Source organism: Strongylocentrotus purpuratus, unplaced genomic scaffold, assembly GCF_000002235.5.
Source record: "Strongylocentrotus purpuratus isolate Spur 01 unplaced genomic scaffold, Spur_5.0 spur5_scaffold_14, whole genome shotgun sequence".
Classification (NCBI taxonomy): domain Eukaryota; kingdom Metazoa; phylum Echinodermata; class Echinoidea; order Camarodonta; family Strongylocentrotidae; genus Strongylocentrotus; species Strongylocentrotus purpuratus.
In genome coordinates, this window is record NW_022145599.1 from 34195179 (window position 1) to 34213621 (window position 18443).

The 18443-nt window shown below is 38.4% G+C and overlaps 1 protein-coding gene and 1 long non-coding RNA gene across 4 annotated transcripts in view; one reads left to right on the plus strand and one right to left on the minus strand.

The window, feature by feature from the left end:
* LOC577080 overlaps positions 1–18443 on the minus strand; it is a 45813-nt gene that overhangs the window by 17747 nt on the left and 9623 nt on the right. For 2 of the 3 annotated variants that reach the window (XM_030984806.1, XM_030984805.1), the window contains exons 2-6: positions 8004–8064; positions 7282–7444; positions 5407–5477; positions 2763–4163; positions 826–2172 (exon numbers count right to left, since the gene is read on the minus strand). In XM_030984806.1, coding sequence (XP_030840666.1) covers positions 826–2172; positions 2763–4163; positions 5407–5477; positions 7282–7444; positions 8004–8013 — 2992 coding nt within the window. In that variant the 5' untranslated portion in view covers positions 8014–8064. Of the gene's footprint in view, positions 1–825; positions 2173–2762; positions 4164–5406; positions 5478–7281; positions 7445–8003; positions 8065–18443 lie in introns of those variants that run through there. The other variant, XM_030984807.1, reaches the window with a different exon arrangement.
* Positions 14732–18302, plus strand: LOC115923660. Its single transcript, XR_004064034.1, has 4 exons — positions 14732–15355; positions 15734–16608; positions 17644–17766; positions 18238–18302. It is a non-coding gene; the product is annotated as an uncharacterized LOC115923660 (long non-coding RNA).

The following is an 18443-nucleotide window of genomic DNA, read 5'->3' on the forward strand; positions in this document are numbered from 1 at the left end:
GCAGGTTACATACATGACCTAAGTTTAGCAGGAATCCATCTGTCTGTTCTTGAGATAACGCGATCACAAGCTATTTTTGCATACATAATGAGCCCTGTGACCTTTGACCTTCGACCTCGTGACCCCAAAATCTAATCAGTTCATTGGCTTTGCAAGTTACATACATTCCCAAAGTTTGGTAGAAATCCATCAGTCGGTTCTTGAGATAATGCAATCACAAGCTATTTTGCATACATGATGAGCCCTGTGACCTTTGACCTTTGACCTCGTGACCCCAAAATCTAATCAGTTCATTGGCTCTGCAAGTTACATACATTCCCAAAGTTTGGTAGGAATCCATCAGTCGGTTCTTGAGATAACGCGATCACAAGCTATTTTTGCATACATAATGAGCCCTGTGACCTTTGACCTCGTGACCCCAAAATCTAATCAGTTCATTGGCTCTGCAAGTTACATTCATGACCAAAGTTTGGTAGGAATCCATCAGTCGTTTCTTGAGATAACGCGATCACGAGAACGGGACGTACGTAGGTACAGACGTACGGACGGACGGACAACCCAAAAACATAATGCCTCCGGCTACTTCGTAACGGAGGCATAAAAATAAACAAAATAATAATAATAATAATAATAATTATTGTATACATGTATAAGACACACCCCCGACTTGAGATTAGATTTTTTTTGGCGGGAAAAAGGTGCTTCTTATACATGGACATTTACAGCAGTGCTAATTTCAACAGACGTATCAAGAGAAAGAGTTAACTCCTTCACAAGCACTATACAAAGTACAATGTTCAAAGGACACAAACAAACTGAGCTCACCTTCGATGATATCTGCAGTTTCTGTGCGACTCTTCTTAGAGACCGGCCCTTCCTCAGCATCCTCGCTATCTTCTGTCAAGGTCCGCTTCGAGGAGGAGGAAGGCTTATCTGAGACTACCTGCTGAAGCACATCTTCACTCTGGGACTCTACCCGAGCTATGGCCAGTTCAGAGACCTCAGAGACCTCCTGTGATTCTGGGAGTTCAGAGACCTGAGAATCCTGTGGTTCTGGGGTTTCAGAGGTGTCCATCTTTTCTGGTTCTGGGTTGTACAGTTCAGAGATCATAACAGGCTCATCCTCCAAGAGAAGGTCATCATCGACAGAGTCCATATCACCAGGTTCATGAGGTCCTAAGTCAACGCTACCATCACTCAGGTCTTCAACGTCTCCGACCGAGTCACCAACCTTGGCAAGGGTTGAATCATCTTTTTTGGATGCTTCTTCAGATTGCTTGGGAAGGGAACTAGCCGTTTGAAGAATTTCATCACCTACAACAGGGCTATTTACATAATCAGATTTCTCAGGAGGAGAAGTAATCTTAGAGGAGTCATCTAAGACATCATTGCATATATGGTCAGTGTCATCGGCTGCAGGTTCAGTGGAAACTAGAAAGGGCTGGGTGTCCCCACCTATGCAATGAAGATCATCGGATTGTGAAGCTTGTTTATCATCATCCATCATGTCCACAGCTATGCAGTCTGCAACATCGTCGTTTCCTGTACATGGTGCACTAAGTTTTGGTACATGTATAATATTGTCTTCACAGACCTCCTTTCCATCAACTTTTGGCACAGTGTCTGGGATTCCTGAAGACACTTGACCTTCAGTGTTGGGGATTTCTAAACAGGTAGAAGTGGCAACAGAACCGTCATCCACTTCCCTCTGGTGAGAGTCTGCTTGGTCAGTCACTTTAGTAGTGTCAATCGGAATCTCCACAGAACTGTTGGAGCTTGATCTTGATCCTACCCTGCTGCTGGGAGATGAAGTCTGAGGCGAAACCTTTCCCTTTAACAGATTCTTCTTCAGTTTCTCTGTTATCTTTAACAGCCCCTTTCCTGTTATCTTCTCAACATCGAGACTCTTCTTAGGGTCATCAACCTTTACAGCATCCCTGGTTTCAGAAGTTGCTGCCTCATCTGATGTCATATTCTGGACTTTATCTCCTTGCTCCACATCTTGACTGTTCTGGAGTACACTTTCCTCAGAGGTGACCTTTTGTGCTGAAGCCTTGTCATCAACTTTGGAGTGTAGCTCAGAGGACATTGTCAGATTTCCACCTGATGTGCTGGCATTGCTCGGAGATGGTGTCAATGTTTTGGCATCACCTGTCCCTGTCTTAGTGGAACCTAAAGGTATATGAAAGAAAGAAAACACATGTATTGTTTAATCATAAAAAGAAGAGCACTGCCAATGCTGTAGGTCATCATACTGCACACTTGACTTGAAAGGCAAGTTTGAAATTGGGGGCATGAAAATTCAAAAGGGGAAAATTATCATTAGAATGTTTTTGTCCATATCAGTCACACAGCGTTTAGTAGCACTTCACATTCTTCACAACGGAATGCTTGAAGAATAATTAGCAATGTTCAGCTTCAATTGAATAGTTGTATTTTTAAAGATATACTCCCTACCCTTTGGTAAAACATGTTAATCATCAACCTAGACTCTAGGAATAGGGTAAAGACAATACATGTTACAGGGTGGTGCCAACATATTTTCCACAAGGTCTTTTGTTTCATGTCATAAGGTTCTTCCCAGTACTATTGTAATTGTTAAATGAAAATAAAGACATTAATCAATCAATAAGTTCACACTTTGAGGACCCTCTGAAATATTACTTCATGGATCAATTCAATTTCAATTCATCATGTAATTCCTATTGATTCAGGTAAATCTAGTAGAGTACTACAATGTATCAAGTAAAAGGCAAGCTCACCTTTGTCTTGTGAACTTATTTCTATCATGTTGTCCTCTGTGTCTGATAGAACTACGATGTCGTCAACCGGGGGTGGTGTAAAAACCTCTTTTACTCTTGAGGTATCATCATTTGTAGGCACCGATGCATCCTTTCCTTCCACAACAACGATGGGACTTCCTTGATCAGAGTCTCTCTCACCAGATTTTGTTTCTTTCACACCCATCCTTGCAGTAGGTCTACTTGAGGCATTGCTGGCAGCTGGTGGGTTTTGATCGCTTTGTGACCGCAAGAGAGCTTGTTTCTTCAGCATGTCACTTTTCTGTGTCCTGCTCACACTGGATGATGGAACACTCTTCCTGGCACTGTGGACTCTCCTTGGACTTGTGGATGCACTTTCAGCTTCTCCTGATGAACTGGTGGCCTCTGTTCCTTTTGCTGAAGGCTTTTTCCCATCTATGTGCTTTGGTATAGAAATTTCAGTTCGGTGAGGGCTTCCTTTGTGATTTTCCCCATTACCAGTTGTTGAAGTCTCTACATTAGCATCTTCAGAATTTTTGGCCGACATTTCCTTGTTTTCTACTACATTAGCCTTAGGTGAATAGCTCCTAAGTGATTCTATCTGCTGTGACATCGTCAATACAATTTTCTTTTTATGCTTATTAGTATTTGGCTTTGCTGTCGCAGTTGGAGTTTTCTGGGTTGCTTTGCTTTCATGAGAATTTGAAAGACCTTGTGAGTCTGCAGGAGAGCCTGCCTTGTCCTTGGATGAGGTAAGGGTAAGTGTAGTCCTGTCGTTATTTAATACATTCTCTTTGGGTTCCTTATTCGATTGATTAGAGTCCTCTTTCTCACAAGCATTCAGTGATACTGCATGATTGCTCTGTTCACCTATGCCAGCTCTCCTGTACGTTGATGCTAATGATTTAGAAGACTGTTCATCCAAACTGGAACCACTCAGGTGCCTCCTCTTCTCGGCATGTTGATCAGGGTACCTCCCAGGGCGATCTTGTGACCCAAGTGATGATTCCCTGTCTCCTGGAGGAAATCTCTCAAATCTACCTTCACTAGATGCTATCCTCCTTTCCCCCATAGCTTCGTCAGGATAAGACGATGCCCTCCTTCCAAAATGTTCCCTGGAATTATTATAGTCTCTGCCATACGGGTCTCTGCTCCCTCGGTTTCCATAATTGCCGCGCGGAGACCAGTGCCTTCTTTGTTCAAACCGATTATCTTGTCCTCTGCTTCTATAGGGACCAGGATACCTCCCATCAAATTGACCCTGCTTATGGTAGTCTCCATAGGAATTGTTTGAAAAGCCGGATTCCCTGGATTGAGGAATGTGGCGATACCCCTTATCCCTGGGGTCGGGTCGATTCATTTTACTCCCGCCTTTTTGAGTTGCAGTTGGCATCGATCGATCTGATGTAAACAAAAAGATGAAAAACAAGTTAACGCAAAGCGTAGCATCTCCTCGCCGGGTACAGATGGCCTATACAGTACGTCAGAACAACTTACCTCTATTAGAGTTAGACTATACTATTATATTACGAAGCAAGGAAGTTAATAATACCTGGGGATTGGATGTACAGAAAGTTTACTACTTTATGGAGTATGACCCATGAGAAGATCTGAAAATAAACTTTATTGTAATTGGTATGCTTGGGGATTTAAAAAAAGAATGTGAATAAAATTAGGGATTTACAGAAGAAGAAGAAGTATATTATATGAGATGGAGACAAAATTAAAGAACAGTGAAATGCAACATGTAAATTTGGTCTACAGTTACAAAGTTCTATCAAAATCCACCAAACAGAAACCACATTTTAGCTTAGATTAGCAAATATTAATTAGCAATTTTTGCATATTTAATGAGCTGTGACCTTTGACGTACTAAATAACATTACTTACAGTATAGAATGACAACCACATTTTTGCATATATAACTGTATTTTTGCATATTTAATGAGCTATGACCTTTGACCTTTCACTTACAAACTCCAAAATTAAACTTCAGCTGTGTTCTGATACCATGTACCTTCTCATCAAAGTTCAATTAAATCTGTCAAACATTATTAAAGTTATCAGACAGAAACCTGATTTGTTACAGACGGACGGCAGCAATAATATATCCCTCCAACTTCGTTGGCGAAGGGATAATAAAAGCCCTGTAAACTTTGAGACTGAATTGCACTACGGTCTCCAAACCCCACTGTAGCATTTACTGAGCATTTTTATTTATTTGCATTATCATCCATGTGAAAAACTCTTCACGACCAGATTCATCAAGGTCATATGGTAAACAAAAAAACAAGGTCTGCACTCTACAGGCCTCTCAGTGAAATCGAATTCAGCTACATAACATGGAAAAGACATTTCTACTTTCATGTTGTTCAATCTGTGATTTGACTGGCAAAAAGAAATTAAAATGTGATTAAAATGTGATTAAAAGGAGCCAAGAGTCAACTCACATACATGTACACATTGGTATTATGCTAAAACATGAGATTTTAACTGACAATTGGGTTAGAGAATTAAATGTATGCATACCGTACAGAGGTTGCAACTTATGCAAATTTTACTCAAGTATGTTATTATTTGAAAGATCCTTCTTGGCATACTTTGCGATCATTTTAAAAAACTATTGAGAAGGCTTTATACTTACTTTTTGTTCTCAGGACTTTGATTCCTTCAATTCTGTATCTTAGTGATTCACCTCTTGTTAGAGTGTAGTACCTTTAGTGAGATAAATTATTAGAAGGCATATTAGTTCCCCCAATCCAGATTGATAAGTATATAAAGGTACCTGTATGACTATCAGGCCTAAAATAAAAACTTGTTGTATTGCAGACCTGCCAACCTCTGGAGTTCAAAAACTGTATTCTTAAGTGTCAAAAGTTGTATTTTACTGACAAAAGTTGTATTCTTGAAAATAAACACAGATTGTTACGCGGATCAATGCCTCTTACAGTTTCTACCTACAGGAAGAATTTTTTTTATTGATCATTGGTTGAATAATGTATGCAATATTTCGTCACGACTGGTGTGTTCGATGAACCAATAAACATCCCCAAATTGCCGATGTGAGATGCTTTATAGAACAGAATGGGCATTTTGCCATTGCAAATGGCGGACGGACACACAAAATATTAATTTAAAAAAAAAAAGGAAAATCGTACTGTCGTATTTGCTTCTAAAAATCGTACTAAATACAACTAAATTGTACTGGTTGTCAGGTCTGGTATTGCCCTTTGCGACCGACCCAAAAATCTGAAAATCTACGGTTGGCATTTTAAAAAAGTTTTTTTTTTTTAAACCGTTTTTTAGAATATTTTTTTTTTATTAATGAATAAAAATATATATATATTGTTTGTTTAAATGGGATATAAATGCATAAAATCAAATTATTCCAAAATTCTCACTCGTGCAAACCATGGATAATTATGAGGTGAAAAAGATACCAATGATATGGTGACGCTGAAGCACATGTATTAAAGCATTAAAAACTGAGAAAAAATCAGCTAAAAGAGGGCGGGGAAAAAGAAAAAAAAATCAATTCTGAAAATATTGACAAAAAAGTTTAAGAAAAAAAACTTTTCTGACCGACCGACCAATGTTTTGGCACCCAAAGGGCAATACATGTACAACAAGTTTTTATTTTAGGCCTCACAGCAGAGCTACTTACAGAGGTACACATGTATCAAAAGGTAAACCAGTGGAGAAGGTAGAATCGAAGGAAAGTGTTATAGTGTAGTAACTTTCGTGAGATAAATTATTAGAAGGCACATTAGTTCACCCAATCCAGACTGATAACTATATACCTGTATGACTATCACAGCTGGGAGGTGTTTCACAAAGATCCTAAGTTGAACTTATCTCTAAGTTGGACTTAACAATTATGGAAAGTCGTTGGCATCTATGAAAATAGTTTGTAAAAGTTGCATAAAATGTTGATTCATTCATATTTTCTATTACCAAAGAGATTTCATGTTCATGTAAACCAATGGAGAAGGTAAAAGTGACAGAAAAAAGGGATCTGTTTGTCTTTGCCTTCATCTTTCCAGATATGAACATTAATAGCCCGGCTCCTGCAGTTCAATTATTACCACTAAGGCCCACACAAATATTCTAAAATTAAAAAAAAATAATAATATTCAGCTCATGAAGCTAATCATGTCTCTTTCGACTTCTATGAGCTTTACATTGTGAAGCATACTTTTATTTCCCATTTAAAAATGGACAACACATACACAACAACAAAAATGCACAATGTCCCAGGTATCATCTAATATAACGAGAAGGAGGAGGCATGGATCTGAAGGTGAATGCCAGGGCCCTGTTGCACAAAATTTACCATTGATGGTAACTTTGCCATCAATGGTAACTACTATGGAAACCTTGATTTTGATTGGCTGTTGAGCCCTGTTACCATGGCACTTGCCATTGATGGCAAATTTACCATCAATGGTAGGTTTTATGCAACCGTTTCCAGATGCATTCTAAGCTCACAAGCACCTGTGTCACTGAAGTTTGAACTTACCCACTGCCATGCTTCAATACAAGCTTCTTTGAAGATTGCCTAAGTTTGTCTAACGTCACTTTACAAGGAACAGTCAGCTGAAGGTGGTTTCCAACATCACCTTCGATGAGAGATGCTGATGAGCGTGTCACTATTCCGGTGTTGCTGCTACCGCTGTCAGTGTCTGTGTTTATCACGACAAGATTGATAAAAGAGTGACCATGAGAGAAAGTTTGCAGATATGAAAATCTATCCACCTCTTTTTTGGTCCTCCTTTCTTTCTCCTTCTCCTTCCTCTCTGCTGCCCATCTAATTAGTTCATCTGCTTCATTCCTCTTCACATGTCCATACTATCTCAATCATTTCCCCTTATCCCTGTCACTGTTACTTCCTTATTGGTACAAATATTTCATCAGGCTGTTTCGCACCATGTCTTGATTCTAGACTTATGCAAGGCCTTCGATAAAGACGCTCAACAACAATTTCTCTTCCAACTTCAAAAGTATGGAATCCAATGTCAGCTGTACTTGGCATTCCTCAAGGGTCTATCTTTGGCCCACAATTTTTTTTTTTTTTTTAATCTACACTGTATCCCCATTCAATATCAGATTACAATTTTCATACCAGCCGGTCACAAAGAAAGGTGAGAAAGACTAGAATTAAACAACTAAACGTGGTTAAGCAAACTACTACATTTGAGTGTTCATTAGGTGATCTATCTCCAGAGCTTTTGAGGTACTTACTTCTTGGCATCCTCACTGGGAGTCCTGCCCATGAGTGGGCCTAATCTCCTGGTATTAGAACCTGAAAAGATACAATGAAATCAGAGGATCAAAGTACAAGTAATAATCACTACTGAGTAAACAAGACTAACTAGCTATTGTTGTTTAAAATGTTTGATTTTCCATTAAGGTACCTCTTTTAAAAAACGTTTGCAATTTTACATTCGGTGCCCAGCAGTGCCCCGCAAGTACCCCTCTTTGATGCCTCTTTGTTTGCTATTGAAAGAAGAACATTGTATGAACAATAGAGAGTACCGAAGTTGTGACATCTAAAAATCTATTTTTAGAATTTCTCAGTTAGCATAAAAAATAATGCCCAGATGTTGAAAACCCATTGAATATGTTAAGTATTGGCTGAGATACATGTTTGACCATCTGAATGAATAGATTTCTTATAGGAACTCATTTTTATGTTGCTCTGGTTCTTATTGTTATGAACCAGAGCAAAATAACACTGAGTTCCTGTAGGAAATCTATTTATTCAGATGGTCATATCTCAGCCAATACTTAACATGTTCAATAAGTTTTCAACATTAGGACGTTATTTTTCATGCTCTTTCGGAAAATTGAGAAAATCTAAATATAGATATTTGATGACATCACACTTCACCACTCTATCGGGCAGTGAATTATGATCCTTGGGGGCACACTTGAACGCACATGTAAAATACCATTGAAGATCTAAATCCTTTTACAGGCTAATGATTATTCTAAATTCATTTCCAAGTTATTTTGGTCATTGTTTATATGTTCATAAGTCTAATATTTTTCTTGCATCCGCCATACGACCACATGCAATATTTCCCAAGTACAATGGCTATGTATGCATTTTAGATAACAAAATGTGTAATCCACAAAGAAAAAGAAACGCTTTGAGGTATTTCCTACATATATACATGTACATGCAGGGGTGATAGAGAGCATTAAAAAAAAAAAAAAAAAAAAAGGGGGGGGGGGGGAGGTTCTCAAAAATATTTATGAAACTTATTTTAAAAGGCATAAAATGTTGATTTAAATCATTCATATTTTCTATTATCAAAGAGATTTCATGTCTTTGATGTGGAATGTATGAAAAGGCTAAAATACTTGTATTTTTGCTTCTGAATATATTTTATATTAAGCTACAAACTGGTGTTTGTTAGGGTTTATTCTCCTTTAACCATAAGATTTGACCCCTTAATCAAAGCACTGAAAAAAGATATCGGTCTGACTACAGGACTTACAGGTACATGTAGATACATGTGCATGTTCACATCCAACCACAATGGACTGAAGAACCTTCTTGCATTTTTTTTTACAATGATCAAAGTTCAAATCAAGGTCAACTTTACTGCATTGATGGTTAGAGGCTCTTTTCAATCTTTTTTTTAATTGTCAAATGATAATATGATGTATAAAATGTGGTTTTGTGTATGCCTCTTGCATGTCCCTGTACGTTATCTAAATTTATAACACACAATGAATACGTTCTTTCAGTATTTTACATGTACACATTTTAAGATTTAGTTCAATTTTTTTTTTATTATGGAAAGAGATTTTAGGGATTAACCAAATGTTGATTTCCAGTTCGGTGTTAGTGTTGCTAAATTAAAACAGTCACTGCACGAACGACGCTAATTCATCGTCTAACGAGCACATAAAATATGTGAAACAGGTCCTTAATACTATGTGATTCATACATTCTTTTGTGTAAAATTAGTTATTTTATGAGACCATAGAGATAAGTGTAAATTTATTGTACTTGTCATGATATCTTTAGTTTTGATAAACTATTTTTATATCATCATTGTGGAATCATGTCTGTATGGTAATGTCACAACGGTGTTTATTTTTATTTTTTCTAGTTTGCAGTGGTGTTAAGCTATCAATATCGATATCGGGCTCTTAATTTCATCAGCAAATTTTTAGCTTGATTTAAGGGCTTTTCACTGCTCTAAACAGTCTCACTAACCCCAAACTTGAAACACATTGACACTGCCTCCCACAAGGTACAGTCCTAGGACCCTTACTATTCTCGTACTAAGTACAGGGTATATGAAGAGTTTCATTCCAAAGCAGGCTAAATCCACTCTTAGCCTTTTAGAGTACATGAAGGACTTTTTATTCACCACTCTCTCTCTTGTTTTCATTTCTTTTTTGGTATATAAATGGTAGGACTTTAAATCATTTGTTATTATCTTTAAACAAATTTTTAAATGAATTAAATATATTTTCATCAATTTGTATAATTCTATCTACCATATTTTATTTTTTACTTAGCCAATTTTGGTGTGAAACTGGTTGACCGTCTCTTTTCGCCCGTTAAACCCATATAAAAACAATTAAAATTCACTGCCAGACACATTCATAACTGCCCCCCCCCCCCCCCCCCCCCCCCAAGAGCAAAATAACATCGAGTTCCTACCGTATATACCTATATCAAAAAGTTCTTATTTAATGAAACTTGGACTAAAGGGTTATCAAGTATCACCAATCATGCTAGTAGCATTTCAACAAATTTACTTATTTAGACTATGTTGTGGCATCATCATCAAAAACTTTAACCTGAGGTTAAGTAAGTTTTTGAGCTTTGAATTTAATTTTGAAAGTATAAGTTCTTATTCCATGCAACTTAGACTAAAGGGTATATCCCCGATCATGTGAGTAGAATTTCAGATCAGTTAGTTAAGGTTAAAGTCAATTTCAGGTCAACAAACTTAGACTTTGTTGTGGCATCAACATCAAGATTTTGAATCTTTAGCATAATTTCAAGTGTTTGTTCAAATTCCATGAAGTTTGTACCCAGGGGTTTAGTGTCACAAATCACAAGTCATAAATTCCAGGTCACAAGGTCACAGGTCATTTTAGGTCAGTAGACTTGCATTGTGTTAACATGTACACAACTAAATATGAGAATTAATTAATCATTTTTGTTATTTGTTCATATTTCATTAAAGTTATCAATCTTGGTACAAATTATAGTAAATAATTCTTCTGATAATTCTTTGTCAATAATCACTTCAAAATGCTGATTATTTTAAAGGGATTTCTTTTTGGAGGGCCTGCTAATGGTCCACCCTGCCTATAAATAATGTCCAAACCTCAATTTTTCAACCAGGTGAGACTGCCACGAGCGTTTCCCTTATTTTAACAAGGGAAATGCTCTTGGCGGTCTCGTCTGCATTATGCAATTTGATAGGTTAAAAAATTCTATTCACATGATTGGGGATACTTAATAACCCTTTTGTCTAAGTTGCATGGAATAATAACCTATACGTTCGAAATTATTAAAAAAATTAAGATGCCCCAACTGTCAACAAACCGGTAGTCTAAATTTTTTTTTACCTGAATTGACCTTTAAACTTGACTCTTTGACCTGAAATTCTACTCACATGATTGGTGATACTTGATAACCCTCAAGTCCAAGTTTCATTTAGAACTTGTACTTTCAAAATAAAACCCCCTCTTAACTGGTAAATAAAGTTGCGGTGATGTCCGAACGTCGTCCGGATGACATTTACCCCCTTCCAATTAAGACGCGTCAACCGAGGTAACGTCCATACAATATCGAGGTACATGTACATGTAAATCTCACCCTAGTCGAGCCAGGGTGATATCGAGGTGTCGTCCGCACGACATCCTGATAAACGGCCTTATTAAAGGGGCACGTTCCCGCTAGCGCGTACGTATTTTGAGCGCCCTCTGGAATACGGGGAACATGCCCTTTTAAGACGCGCGCAAAACTTTACCTGGGTAAATTAAGTCATCACCGTGAAAAAAATGTAAACATGTACACATCGCGCGCCTGCTGATCGCCATGAGACAGGTGGCGGTTGTTATGGTAACCTACCCGGGTAAGGTTTTTGCTCACCCCTTGTTTTACGATCAGACCCCCCACTGTTTCTCATCCACATATCACTCGGGTGAGATCAAAAAAGCTCTATTAAAGGGATCGTTTAACAATGTTAAATCTGAGATACACGGTCCTACATGTTATCAGTGTCTGTGATATGGTGTAACGTTGAAGCCCTAAAAAAATTGCGCTTCAAAATGATCAAGAAAGAAGTGCCTCAAAAAAGTAAAAATCTTTGAGTGACCGGTTATACCATACTCGTTTTCCCGAATAGACTGTAGTGTTATGTAAACTGTCAGGCGAACGGTTTTCAAAATTTGTAATTCCAATCATAAATATCTTCATAATCAGACAGGCGATCGGCTTGTAAAAGTCATGGGGTTCCTGACTGACCTAAAGGTTTATAATTATCATTGCATCATGAACTAAATCCAGAATCTTGTTTCAGAATCTGAGACAAAGTTACCAGATCCCTTTAAGATGGGGCTTTATATAAAAAAAAAATCAAAAACTTAATCTTGGGTCAAGTGCTTGATGTTGACGCCGCCGTCACCAGAAAAGCAGCGCCTTTGTCTTGCCGTTTGCTACGCAGGCAAGACAAAAATGGATCCTTTTGGTTTACACATTAGAGCTAGTAGGTCTATCCCGTAATACGGTTAGACCCACATGTACATGTATTGTAGGAGTGAGTCGACCACACCTACATCCATGCAACATGTAGGCTACAAAACAGTGGCCTGGGATCCCCACACAACTAAAAACATAAAACCCATTGAACGAGTTCAGAAACGCACTGCAAGATTTGTGACAAACGCCTGTGTTAGAGACACTAGCATAAAAAAACATCCTCATCTCACTAGCCGAGGCTGGCCATCTTTGCAAGAATGAAGAAAGGCGCAAACAACCCAGTCTCTCCTCTTTCCACAAAATGATCAATGGACAGTCAACAGCCAATTTCAACAAACCCACTCAAGAATAGACATATTTGCGAACTCCTAGTCCTACACCACACAACAGTGTGGAACCAGCTTAAAGTTTAAACTGGAGACCGTCGCCCACAGCCACACTAACCCTGTCAAACTGAAGTTCAAAAATGGACCTGACATCCCCCCAATCAACTTATCAAGTACAAATTAGTCTACCCTATCCGCACCTCCACAGGCTCCAGTTAAATCTCATACTCATAGACATAGATCTAGTCAGACAAGTATCTTAGGGGACCAACCAAGTGCAAAGTACACAACACAAGTCACAAATGACTGGTCCCTGGACATGGACTCTGCATCTGGAGCTGGATGAACTTGATCAATGTCATCTCACTCTCAGCTAACTCCGGGAAGCTCCAACACCGGCGCGCAGCGCCGGTGTTGGAGCTTCCCGGAGTTAACTCTCAGCAAGCGTTACTAATGCCTGTTTGACGTAACCCTGCCTGTAATTATAAAATAAATGTTGCAGCAATGCAAAATGATACAGTATCAACACAGGGCTGTGTTTCTGAGTGTTAGTGGTATTGTGAGTTACAAGTGGAGTCTGGAGAGCCAGCTAGTGGGCATCGCGTCGGACGTCGGCAGCTGCAGCAGCCGAAGCTGCTGCCTGGCTATAGGGCTAGCATGCTAACAACTAACTCCGGGAAGCTCCAACACCGGCGCGCAGCGTCGGAGCTTCGGGTGGTTTGTTGGGTGGCTACTTGCCCAGCCGATTGGGTGATTTGATCGTTAAATCTTCAAAAAGGGTACTTACAATTTTTACATCATAGGGTGCACGACTTCTCAGGGCTCGACTCCAATCACTAAAATGTATCATTTGAAGAAGTCTTCGATGGTAAAAAAAGGTTAATTCAACATACTACACCAACGATTTTTCCATCTCGCAGCGTCGATTCAAAATGGCGATGAGCAGGTACGCATGCGCGGCAGTGGCGCAAAATATATGAATATTCATGCTATCGAGCGCCGATCGCTCGAAATTGCTGAATATGCACGACTCGAACAAACAGAGTGGTGAATGTAAACAACCGCACGTGTTGAACTGTCATATCACGAGCACGCGCGATGGAGATTTTTAAGGCAATATCGGATGTCGTCTCCGAAATCCTACCATTTCATCTCAAAAAAGAACAAAACGATCTACTAAGCCATGCCTTGAAGGGGAAAAACACCCTGGGGATACTCCCAACAGGATTTGGGAAAAGTGAGTGTTTTGGTATCCACCATCTCGTCAAAAAGAAGGTACTATTAATATCTTTTATCTTTTAGTTGTATCCATCTTGCCCATGGACATAGAGTGTATCAGTGATTATTTTACAGTGGTGTACATAGGACTTTTCCTGAAAGGGGAAAAAGTATTAGGGGGGGGGACACATATTAGGGGGGACTTTCAAATTTAGGGGCACTCATAATTTTTTTCTGGAGATGCTGTGGCCTAATATCTAGGCCTACATAAAATTAAACAGTTTTCACTTTTATGCTGGAGGGAATAATGCCAATTAAAAAGTCATCTTTGCCTCTGATCTTTCTGAAAAATAAGATCTTTTTTTTAAGTATATAGTCTAGGCCTACCCCAAAATAACTAAATAATTAAATACATAATTAAATTTGATTGCCACTAGTTAGCAGGAAAACAAATATCGATCTGGATCCCAATTCAAGACCAACTCGAAAAAAAATTACACACACACACACATTTCCAGAAATCATTTTGATTATAGTGGAGACCTGAAGAGGAGAACAGGCAAAGGTCACTTTCATTTCAATGTAAATTAGAAATACAATTAAGGTTAAAATCTTTCAAAATATTGCACAAATTAAGCAATATGCCCAAACATTATCCCCCAACATTATCCCCCATCGTGCCTGAAATCAAAAGGTGCTACTCCCCCACCACTTTTTCAAGTTGTGTCCCCTTTCACTTGTGAAAATGCCCCCCTTATTCCATAAGTGCCCTGGCCTAGCTTAAGCTTATCACTTGATTTCGACACCTCTTTTTTTCACCCTCTTTTTTCTTTTTAAATAGTGCCTCATTTCGAGCTAGGAATATTTGAGCATGATTTTGTTGGTGGGATATCCTGGGAGAGATTAAACCAAATTTGTCGGAGGATTGCCCCCACCCTCGTAGATACACCCCTGGGGGCGATCAAGCTAGAACTATATCTATATAGTATATCCAAGATTTTGTATTTAGTTCTACTTTAACAAGAACATTTTATTAAATTGGCCCATTATATTTTTGTTCGTGTGGAGAAGGGGGGTCCTGGACGCGCTCATCCTGGACATAGTAACATTATTTTATGCTAATTCATCTCATTTATTTATTAACCAAATAATTCAATAGTTGGAGCCTGCACGTGCAAGCCTGCCTATGACCCTTGTTATGGCCCCACTACGGAGCTTGATGCTCAACCAGGTGGAAAGATGGAGGAGGGTTGGGATTCGTGCGGTGGCGTTAACATCAAAGAGAGAGATGTCAAAAGAAGACTTACAAGGTATGGTTCATGAAAATCTTTGAGGTAACACTTGCATTTTGTAATCAATGTACGTGCATGTACTGTGTTCAATAATCAAAATGAATAAACCACATGAACAGAGATAATCACATAATTCCAATCATTTTATTATGACATACAATGAACATTCTATCATGATTATTCCTATGATAGGATTTCCCCGTTTATTTTTTGTTATAGGTCGGTCAAATTTACTAAATTACAATTCTATGAATAATAACCTTGGCAGAATAGTTTATCTGAATGTCTTTTGTGTGTGTGTGTGTGTGTCATTGACAATTTTGCAGGCCTTTCTGCAAAATTGAAATTGGTACTGTGTATACATTTGATACTTTATGTCACTCCTTCTGATCTTAGGTTTACAAACAGGAGATTTCGACCTGGTGTTTTCCTCACCTGAAGTCATCACATCTGCAGCATGGTGGCCATGGCTGCAAAAGAATAAAGGCAGGATCTCCCTGTTGGCATTGGACGAAATGCATTGCCTTTCAAAGTGGTAAACACTTATTTATCATCTCAACGTTATATTTTTTATAAAGCAGGGATACCACTGAAAATCACCTAGAATGGGCTATTTTGTACATTTAAAAGGACTTTTCTATGGCCTGTTATAAGGTGCCAGGACCTGAATTCAGGATTTTGCCTCATATGTGTTGGCCCTGAATAAAGGCTATCAGATTAAAATGTTCATATCATTTGAAGTTTCATGCAATCCTCTTTAATGATTTTCTTAAAATAATAATCTGAATACTTAAGTAGATTCTCACTTTCAGAAAAACTCAGTGCGCACATTTTGAAAAGTATTTGGTTTGACAATGGTCATTGCAGCTGAAATTCTGGAGGACCTCTTTGAACCTAGAGACATAAATGGCTCTAAAGGTTATAGAAAATAACAGACGTGATTCACTGCAGTAATATGGCATTTTGTGTTATTAATTAGTTACCAATGTATACAGATCCTGTGGATTTACAGCATATGGTGAATATCATCATAAGTAGTCAATCCTGTTGCATATTTTTCAGCACTTTTATTTATAGTTCTTTCCTTTTAATTTTACTAGGGGCAAGACTTTTCGTCCAGAATATCTACAGGTGGTCAGCCTCAGAAGTATTGTATCATGCCCCATTATGCTTCTGACAGCTACAGCCACAACCAGCATCATCAAAGAAGTGCTTCATCTATTACATCTAAAGGAGACAGACATTGAAACAGTGGCACATATCCCAGATAGGTAAAATCATTTTATAAACTAGATGGGGTCTCGACTATGCGTAGTCAAAATGTATGACTCCGCCATTGCCAGATCAGAAATATATTGCAAATTCATGAAGAAAGTTACAAAACTTTGGAGAATTAATCAAAATAATATTAGTATATGGTATGAGCTACAAATAATATGGTAACTTAAATTAGTATCTCAATTGACTGAGGAGAACATTTGCTTCAAAAATCATGACATCATTGCTACTCTTGTGTGCATACATAGGCTGTTTTTCTCCCCAAAACCTTTCAAGATATTATGAACATATAATATGTGTGTGACCTTAGACCTTTGACCTTGTAACCCCGAAATCTAATCAGATCATTGTCACTCCCAGGGGCGTACGCAGGATTTTTTCAAGGGGGGGGGGTTTTAAAATCTGGCCCAAAATATTTTGCTCCCGAAAATTTGAAAATCGCGTCGGCCAAAAAGTCGCTCAGTGGGGGGGGGGTAAGCGGACACTTTTTTTTTTTTTTTTTGGTAGTTCAAAAAAAAAAATCGCAACGACTCAGCCAACCGAAAAGTCGCTCAGTGGTGGGGGGGTAAGCGGACACTTTTTTTTTGTTTTTGGTATCGAAATTTGAAAATTTGACATTTTGCTCCATTGGGGGGGGGGGGGGGTAAGGTCATCTTTTTGAGGTCGGTCATGGGAATTTTTTTATTTTATTTTATTTATTTATTTTTAATTAAAAAAAAAAAAAAAAAAAAAAAAAATCCCAAAGGGGGGGGGGGGGGGGGTTTTAGGAAAATTTAGGGGGGGTTTACACACAAAAAATTACCAAAGGGGGGGGTTAACCCCAAACCCCCCCCCCCCCCCCTGCGTACGCGCCTGGTCACTCCCATATGCATACATGAGCCACTTTGAAGTTGATCCGTCAAACGGTTCTCAAGTTATAGCAAGAACAAATACAGGACAGACAGATGACCCAAGACTCAATTAAGAAATAAAAAGTATCATCACATAGGCTTCATATGAATTAATTGGTTTTTTTTTAATACCAACAGACCAAATATCCACCTATCCCTGGAAAGGACAACATCCACAGATTTCAAAGAGTATCTGAAGGACTATCTTGAAATCTTAAAGAGGGAAAAGGACAAGGCCCCAAAGGCTATCATCTACACACAGTGAGTAAATGTTCTTATTTCAAGCAAAGTAACAAAATAATTTAGTACATGTAAAACTACTAAATAAGAGAGAAGTAATAGTAGCACTGTCCAATGTTGTACTTTGATTCCACCTCAACAGAAAATTTAATCCAGATGATACATCTTTACTTCTTGCATAAAAGTGATTATACATATATTTATTGGTATATCAATCACAAATTATTGATGAAAGTTTTAGAGTCAACATTTTTCTACAGACAAAATAATCTCCATCTGTATACATGCTTGATATATTTCTTTGATTTTCTTTAATTCTTGAAATAACGGTGTTAACGCTGCTTTTATCTTACAAACACATGAAATATTTAAGATTACACCAGTTTCATTTCTTAATATTCTCCTCCATTCCTTTCACACATTGGTTTGTGTATTATCTTGTCCCCTTCAAGATAATTAAATAAACATTGATTCCTCTTTTACTTAATACAGGAGCGTTACAAAAGTAGCAGAGATATGGGGATGGATGCAGACGGAGCTTGGTAATCATCCAGCAGCAGGCCGCCTATGTGAAATGTACCATGCCAGCACCGACCATAAGAGCCAGAGCAGGATCACTCTGACACTCCCTCAGGCAGGAAGCAGGCTACGCTGTGTTGTGGCCACCGTAGCCTTTGGCTTAGGTATTGATTTGCCTG